General features: G+C 42.3%; 1 protein-coding gene across 1 annotated transcript; it reads right to left on the reverse strand.

The window, feature by feature from the left end:
- Positions 1-2,343: 2,343 nt before the first annotated feature.
- On the reverse strand, positions 2,344-9,276 carry LOC309569934 (uncharacterized protein). Its single transcript, XM_082275927.1, has 3 exons — positions 8,900-9,276; positions 6,405-6,571; positions 2,344-3,853 (listed from the first exon to the last, which is right to left on the reverse strand). The coding sequence occupies exons 1-3, from the start codon at positions 9,059-9,061 to the stop codon at positions 2,359-2,361; spliced, it is 1,824 nt and encodes a 607-aa protein (XP_082132053.1). The 5' UTR covers positions 9,062-9,276; the 3' UTR covers positions 2,344-2,358.

Raw genomic sequence — 9,276 nt, forward strand, 5'->3', positions numbered from 1 at the left:
AATAAGTGTGTACCTTTATTTTTTTTTTTTATACACACGTTAGTCAAGGTGTTAGGAGGAAGGAACATTTTTAAGACAAGCTAGGTTTAGGCTTGAATTCTACTTTCATTGTGCATAGACATCCACAAATTGTGTACAAGTTCCAGCATCTCTTATGGCACTTTTCCACTGCAAGTACCAGCTCGGCTCCACTCGGCATTACTTGGCCCAGCTCGGCTCAGTTTGCTTTTCCACTGCGTGGTACGAGTCGGCACGTTTCAGCACTGTATAGGCTCTACTCGGCTCAGTTTGCTTTTCCACTGCGTGGTACGAGTCGGCACGTTTCAGCACTGTATAGGCTCTACTCAGCTCGGTTTGCTTTTCCACTGCGTGGTACGAGTCGGCATCTTTCAGCACTGTATAGGCTCTACTCAGCTCGGTTTGCTTTTCCACTGCGTGGTACGAGTCGGCACGTTTCAGCACTGTATAGGCTCTACTCGGCTCGGTTTGCTGTTTCACTAAAGTAGTAAGTGGGTGGGATTACAACGATTCTCTGACCAATCAGTGGCTAGTAGTGACAAACAATCTAGGCTGCATGAAAAGGATTGTGGGATATGGTATAGGTACGGCCCGCTTGGAACCCCAACCGAGGTGGTACTGTTTAAGCGAGCCGTACCATGTAGTGGAAAAGCGCCGCTGTACCAAACCATTCGAACACGTACCATGCAGTGGAAAAGCACCAAACCGAGCCGTACCATGCAGTGGAAATGTGCCTTTAGTTTTTATTTAGGTGCAATCAAATATTGTATTTACTGGGAGCTGCAACTTTTCAGAAAATATATGTTTAAGTTGGTGATTCTGACCATACCTGCCTCTTAGTCGAAAAAAGGGTTATAGTGCCCTTAAGATACTTTTTAAGCATCAATATAAAAATAAAATAATAGGATATGTATATATATTATATGGAGCCTTTTTTTTTTTTTTTTTTTTGGGGGAGAACCATATAGAAACTTAGTGAAGGTTATTCTGCACAGAGAGCCCATCACTTGATTTATGTACACTTAACTTTGACAAAAAGGTGTGTATTTCATGCACTAGCTGCGTAGTACAAAACAAAGCACACAAGAAAAGAAACCTAAATTAAAAAACTTAAAATAAAATAATTTAGCCTGATGTGGCTTGTTATTTCTTACTTATTTTACACAATTATAAAAATGTAGACATTTAAAGAGAACCTGTTGTCAAGTGAAACACTTTAAGAATACTTTCATCTGCCTTTCTTAGATTCTCTGGGGTGGTCACCTCAATCACAGTGGTGCTGAAGGAGTGCTTGAGGCAGCATTTGCATAACCAGGGTGCAAATACAAGCAGCAGGAATCTAATGGATTCCTGTTGCTGGGTGTGAAAGATGCATCCAGATAGTAATGACAAGCTGTCAGCCACAGCAATTCGAGCTACTGGGATTTGCACCATGGCTAAATGCATGTACGAATGCAGCCCAACGTTTACTGGCAGAAACTCAGTAGGCTGCTAGAATTCTGAGAATGGCAGTGTACACCTAATGCCTCGTACACACGCAACGATTATCGGCCGACCGATCGCCCGACTTTTGTCCAGAGTGGTGTTTTGTTGGTTGGAATGTGCCTAGACTGCACACAAATTTTCTCGGCCAACAAAAATCTACTTCAGAAGTGAGGTCATGTGCTGGTTTACTTTTCGTGTGTTTTTTCTTCTCTGAGCATGCCCAGTCTTGCTCATCAGATTTTTGTTTGCCGAAATCTGTACTGACTGACGGAAAATCGGCTGTTGTGTTGACGGCCAACAAAAATTTTATAGCCTGCACACCAGATTTTTTTCGGTCGGTTGTCGGAAGCATCATACTAACAAGCCGAAAATCGGCCAATCGGACGTTGGCCGAAAATTCACGGCCAATTATCGAGGCGTGTGTACGGGGCTTGAGGCTCCATTCATACTGGAGCATATCGTTTTCAGACATTTTTGGAGGCAGCCATTGACATCTAACAAAATGCTTGAAATCTGCCCAAAAAAAGCTCATGTACTTTGAGCTTCAGGCGTTTTGCTTCAGGAGACAAAACGCTCATATGTGAACAGAGGCCATTGAAATGAATGTAATTTTCCTTGTTGGGCGTTTTGAGACTTCAGAGATGAGCATTTTACGAGCTGAAATACGCTCAGGTGTGAACAGGGTCTAAGGCTTGTAAAGCAAGTATTTATTCCCCTTAAAGTAGGTTGATTGTTCCATGGTTGCGCCTGCAACATAAGCCAACAAAAACATTTTTCAACAAAGAAGCTTGTTACTGTAGTAAATGCAAAGCCCAGTATAAGACATTTTTTTTTTCCCCCTCAGAGAAGTCCACTCTAGCTCAGTGACCCATTGATATTGGTCAGCATAGCACACACTGCCCAGAGCTGATTAGTTATGCCTGCTAAGGCAAATGGCAAAACATGATCAAAAAGATGATACTGACGAACTCTGTCAATATCTTGATTGATGCAAATTCTTAGACGAGCGAGGGAATTTATATCAGTGCTTTGTCCTGTGGGTTCTTCTCTGCGCTTTTCAGAATGTGGAGTAGAAGTGACCACCTGTTCTTGAATGTCATGCTTTTCTTTTTTATTGTTTCTGGGTGTGTTTGAGGCCTCCTTTGTCTCCATTTTGGGATCCTCGTCATCAGAAATCTCAACTACAAGGTCAGACGTTGTCACCACTTCTTCCACCACTTTTTCTTCAGTTATAACCTCTACCATTTCTTCCTCACCCCCTGACTGGTCTAATTCCACAACTGCATCCTCTACACCTGTGGAGGTTGTCACTACTAAGGTTTCTTGACCTTGCTCATTAGATGATGCCAAGATGTACATGGTATTTTGATCTTCTGAAGGTTGACTTAACATGACTGTAGCTTCACGGCACTCACGAGGCAGGGCGGCTGTTATAATTGGGGGGACGACTGTAAATGCTCCAGCAGATTCCACCAGGTCCTGTATACCAAAATCTTTATCTGTGATGACCCTGTCACCAGTTTCTAACAAATCCAAGATCCCAGATGACTTTGTAATGTCTCTTGTTGATGCACAGCCAGAATACAGGGGACTTATAAATATCACAGCTCCATGGGGTGCTATGCCAAGTAAACCCTTGTAAGACGCATGACTGTAGTATATCTGAGAACTTGTGCTGTCCGTATTACTTGTCTGCACTTTAATTTCGGCACAATGTAAGGTCACCCGGGCGCGAGGGTAGGAAGCTTTGAAGCACTCTGGCACATCTTGGCAATCAGTTTCACGGCTACGCCAAAGTGGTATCTCTCCAAGGACAAGGTATAAATAATGAGCCCATGTGAGGACAATCCTGGTAACCCGGTTTTGTGATATGTTAAAACGAACCGCTAAGTCTTTATCATGAAATCCTTGCCGGACTTTACATAAAAACAAGAAGAACTGGTCAATCTGTGGCAAGGTCTCATATTCAGCCAACGTCTGCTTTTTGAAACCTGCATTCCCTTCCTGTTGGCATTGCTTCCATTTCTCTGAGCTACCTTCTGTTTCAGTCAATGTTGAGAACACAACTTTGAAGGTGGAATAATCCTTAAAGCCGGTGTAAAAGTTAATAAGGCTTGGGTCTGTGGAAAACCGCTCTAGGAAGAACATGTTTTTCTCCAAAGCGGCATTGCGTTGCTGCAACCTTGCTATCTCTTCTCGAGCCGCGTGCAGCATTTCAGTGTCTGTCATTGGGGGAAGGTCATAACAGTGGTCCAGAATGGATGCGGTTGTATCCACTGGCTGGGATGGCTTGCTATTTTGGACTGTGGGTTGTGAAGGCAAAATAGGCTGAAGAGTGTTTTTTGCAGACCTAGTAACATGAAAAGAAAAAAAAAAAAAAAAAAAAGTTAGTGTTGAAGGGTGTTTGCTTTTATTTTTACATAAAGCTGTAGTTTGGATTACCACCTTCCAACTGCTCACAGTAAATATACTGCGGCAGGTATAGACACAATCATGTACGTGATTGGGGCGCATGCCCCTGCCAACTTATGCTATAATTGATAGAGATGCACCAAAATCTCGGTGGCCAAAAATGGTGTTAAATCAGGAATTTTACCGATAAGAGAAAAAAGGTGCCGATAATGGCGCTGAAAATGCACGCAATTTTGCTGCGTTTCTGGTGCGTTTTTCATAGGTCATGTGACTCAAACGCATCAAGGATGCAACAAGGGTGCGTTGTGGATGCATTCTTGCTGCGTTTTCAATAGGGAGGTGCCTTTTTGTTTTTTTTTAACTGACCAATGCAGCAAGCAGGATTTTTAACACCACAACGGATCAGTGTGAAGACATACGTTACGTAGAATTTAAAAGGAATGCAATTTTAATTTAGCTTTTCTTGCACTAAAGGTGCCGATAAATTCATATTTATTTTAATACATGATATTAATAAAAAGTGGAATACAATTTTATAATATATATAACATTTTTTTTTTTAAAACTGTCATTTTCAGCCAAGTGCATCCTGCATTTTCGGTTTTGGCACCAACATTTCCATTCGGTGCACCTTTTGTCACTAGCAATGTCAGTGTCCCTGACCCTCCCAGATACAGACTCACTTAGTGCCAGATTGTCTTCCACCCTATCGCAGTACCCCTATAAGTTGGTGATTACCACCATTACAGTATAGCGTCGGGTATATATATATATATATATATATATATATATATATATATATATATATAATGGATGTAATACTGGTTATATTAGTGAAATGCCTATTTCAATTTATGGTGCATACCTTTATGTATATATGTTACTACTGAGATTTACTACCTTACTCAAATATATATATTTTTTTACTTTTTGTTCTAAAATTATATATACACACTAATATATTATATATCTCACACACACACCATAATTTGTAGATGTCATGTAGCAGAATACATTTAAGCCTAAATAAGGAAATATTTTTTTTAAAAAAAAAATTATTTTTTTTATTGGGTACATTTTAGAACAAAAAGTAAAAAAAAAAAAAAACGATTTCTGTCTTACTCATAAAATCCTGTAGAGGGGAGAGCGAAACCACCGAATCAGACACCCTCTCGTACCCCAGCTCAACAGGATCAGATTGTCTAGAGACAGTGGATTCTTGCTCCACATGGCAAGAATCTCTCTTTGCAGAGGTATCATGAGGAACTGTGCAAACAGGACCGCCTCGAAGGTAGACACCATCAAACCCAGCACCTGCATGCCAGTCCTGAAAGACGACTGACTGCTGGGCAACAGGAGCCAAAATTAATTGTGCAGATTTTAGAGCTTGTCCCATGGGAGGAACACCCTGGCTGAGGCCAAATCCAGAGCAGAACCAGATAGTCAACCAGGTGGACAGAACCAATACCTGGAAATTTTATTTCCAACCGAACTCCTGCAGAGTCTGCACAGTAATCTCCCGGTTGTCCTTTAGAGCAGTGGTCCTCAACTCCAGTCCTCTGGGCCCACTAACAGGCCAGATTTTAAGTATTACCTTGGGGAGATGCAGACTAGAATACTGCAATCACTGAGCAGCAAATGAGGTCACCTGTGATGCAATTTAGTTATTTTGCAAACCTGGCCTGTTAGTGGGCCCCGAGGACCGGAGTTGAGGACCACTGCTTTAGAGCAGTAGGAGACTCTGCTTGCAGAAGATGATCATCCAGGTACTGTACCGCAATCCCCCGCTGGCGCAACAAGGCCAACACCAGGGTCAACACTTTGTGAAGACCCGAGGAGCTGAGGCAAGACCTCTTGATAATGCTCCTCACCCAAGGCAAGCAGAGGAGGCGCAGATGACCGACATATCAGAATATAAAGCTAAGCGGCCTTGATATCGGTAGATGCCAGAAAATCCCCCTGATGTGGGCCACTACCGTACTAATGGACTCCATTTGGAACATCCATACCCACACAAGCGGTTCAGAGCTTTGAGGTCCAATATTGGCTGTACCTCGCTTTCCTTCCTGGGACCTGTAAACAGGTTTGAATAAAACCCATGAGAAAAAAAAAAAAAAAAAAAAAGACTAGCAAAGCAATGCACACCAAACTGAGCATGTGCAGCCTGACACCTAATGCTTTGTTTTATCAGCAGATGGGTTGGTGTAAGTTAAAGAAGGAGGAGGATCAGAGACAGGATCACCCAGCCTTTAGACACAATGTGGAGGATTAACCCCTTAGGCTCCACAGTGTGTATAACCAGCATGCTTTACTACATATACAGACTGATTTTACTGTTGTGGGTTTGGTAATACGAAGGAAAAAAAAAAAAAAAAAAAAAAAAAAAAAGGACCCTTTGCAACCCTCCCGATTCCTATTAACACTGTTAGAATCCTGGCAATTAACTAAAAAAAAATATATATCAAGCTGTTACATTCAAGGTGATTTACCCAGAGTTCTTCTTTAATATAGACATAGGTTCCTCCGTTTGCTCATTTGTTGTCCACTGAAATATACACGGCACGCAATAGGGCTTGAGATTCCTTTTACCCGTCAATGTCTTTACGAAGTCCGTTGGAAGAAAATGTTTAGAACACACCCTGGTGCAACTTGATATCTGGAAGAAGAGGAAAGATCTATTAGAGTCTATATGTCTTGTGATACCTGGATTCATTTTTCATGAAGCAACGGTAGACCTTTCTTTCTAGAACTTTACAAGCCTGCATGAATAAATAGCTAACAAGTCTCAATAAGCAGCAAAAATTTAATATTTCCATGAAGTTATTTACTACAAAAGCATATTTTTAGGCTCCAATCCTTTATTTAGGCCAAGGCTGAAAGAAGAAAATGACTGATGTGGGCAGTAATCACTCAAGAAAGATTCATAAGAGATCTGATCTGCGATCATTTTTAGAGGATTCATTATTTGCCTGTCACTTTTATAGAGGATTCTCCCATCAGTATACAGCATTTTAAAATTCTAATTATAAACAAGATTCACCCATCATTATTCAATGATGAGCTAATGACTTGGTGAGTCAGATAAATTCAGCCGCTAGGTCGGGGATAAAGGCTGCGGAGGTCCGTGGTATGGTCCGGTTGCCCAAGTTGTCCGGTCCGTGGTGCCGTCAATGAGGCGTTCAACCCGTGCATTGAGCTACACCAGCACCGATGGATAGACTTCCAGGTCGGAGGTGACCAACTCGCGTCACATCCGGTTTGTCGGGTGCATACAGGGGAACAGCCCAGAGATGAGTGGACGGAAATCCTCAGACACAAGGACAGGCAGTAACACGCTGTGCAATGTGGTGGACGCTAAACGCTGACGCGTTTCACCGACTACAACGTCAGTTTCCTCAGAGATCTTCCACACATTGGGTCACTATGCAATTAGTTGTGCTTCTGGCCTCTTTGTACAAGCCGTTTTGAGCTATCATTGCACTTATTGTTGCTTCTTCCAATGTGTTTAGATATGTTTTGAGTTCCTACAGCACATGTGCTTTTGTGTATTTTAATGTTTTTATACTGTATTGTCATTCAGTGTCCCCCACACCACCCTGATTTCTCTCCACCCATTTTTGCTTTCCCAGGCATACGTGCCCAATAAAATTTACATTTTATACCAATTTGAGTCCTCAGTGCCCTTAGTTGGTCCATTTTTGAGATCGACAGACTACGGTTTGTCATCTCATATTTATTTTTTTTCGTATTATATTGTCCAACGGTCACTATTTATCACTTAATTTTTGAGCTACATATTTTTAGGGACTAATTTCATTAATTCCCCATATTGGGATATTGATTAGGCCAATTTCTGGAACACAACCCTTTGCTTCTTGGTAGACTAGCCTGTATGCGGGCTGGTGTGAACGATCCCTAAAAATGTTCAACTGATCCCTATATTAATCGGTTCTCTGACATTTGATCAGACTAATCTACAAGGTTCCACCATGGCTGATTGACATGCCAGAGTCAAAATCAATTGAGTGCTCGCCAAACTGATGGAATAAAGAGTGTGCATTTTTCGGTTGTCAATCGATCATTCAATTGATTGTTCAAAGCCACTATACTGATCATATTAATTGATGTATGGCCACCTGTACACCTCCCATGAGATCAGTGGTATGGAACGATCGACATATTGATGTGTGTATGGTTCCCCTTTACATCCCTCATAATTTTCATGACATGGAATGTCTAATAAATGATTAATACACCTATGGCCGCCTTTACATCTCCCATTGATTCAGTCACATCGAACGATCGATTGATCAGTGTATGGTCACCTCTACACCCCCATTATTTTAGTCACTTGGAATGATCGATTGATCAAATCGATGTATGTATGGTGACCTCTACCCCCCCCCCCCCATTATTTTACTTACATGGAATGATTGACTGATCACATTGATACGTGTATGGTGACCTCTACACCCCCATTATTTCGGTCACATCGAACGATCAGTGTATGGTGACCTCTACACCCCATTATTTTAGTCACATAGAACGATTGACTGATCATATTGATACGTGTATGGTCGCCTCTACACCCCCATTATTTTACTTACATGGAATGATTGACTGATCATATTGATACGTGTATGGTCGCCTCTACACCCCCATTATTTTAGTCACATTGAACGATCGATTGATCAGTGTATGGTGACTTCTACACCCCATTATTTTAGTCACATAGAACGATTGACTGATCATATTGATACGTGTATGGTCGCCTCTACACCCCCATTATTTCAGTCACATTGAACGATTGATCATATTGATACGTGTATGGTCGCCTCTACACCCCCATTCTTTTAGACACATGGATTGCTCAAGTTGATACATGAATGGTCACCTCTGCACCCTCCATCTTTTTGGACACATGGAACGATCGATTATATCGATGACCACCTATACCCCTCCCCCGATATAACAATGCGATTACCTTGAAGTTGGGCCCCGGCTCTCGGCGTATGCGGGTCAGCCAGGCACGGTGTCTCTGCGGCTCCACATGGAGGGCTGGGATTCTATGGAAGGAGATCTTCTTGTCCGCATTGTACCTGGCATCACTGTTACAGAAAGGGACACAACAGTGATAGGCAGCCATGGGGGGGCCACCAGTCTAACACATGCCTGACAGGGGGACCCCCAGGTGAACCCTGTTCTGAGCTCTGTGCCTCACACTCACCCGAACTGAAGAACACACAACTAACAGTGTGAGGTGACCCTGAAAACTGACAACCCCCAACACTCAGCTCTCTCCCCCCAAACCTTTCAAACTTGCCCGTCTATGCGCAGCATTAGGCTTTCCGCCACACTGCG

The sequence above is a fragment of the Pelophylax lessonae genome, assembly GCF_965119305.1.
Source record: "Pelophylax lessonae genome assembly, chromosome: 13".
NCBI lineage: Eukaryota > Metazoa > Chordata > Amphibia > Anura > Ranidae > Pelophylax > Pelophylax lessonae.

Bases quoted from the DNA above. Each gene is read 5' to 3' on its own strand.
- LOC309569934 (XM_082275927.1), bottom strand. From the start codon at position 9,061: ATGGCTGCCTATCACTGTTGTGTCCCTTTCTGTAACAGTGATGCCAGG. The intron at 6,572-8,899 runs GTAATCGCATTG...CTCTTCTTCCAG, and splicing joins AGCCGGGGCCCAACTTCAAG to ATATCAAGTTGCACCAGGGT. The intron at 3,854-6,404 runs GTAAATCACCTT...TCATGTTACTAG, and splicing joins ATATTAAAGAAGAACTCTGG to GTCTGCAAAAAACACTCTTC.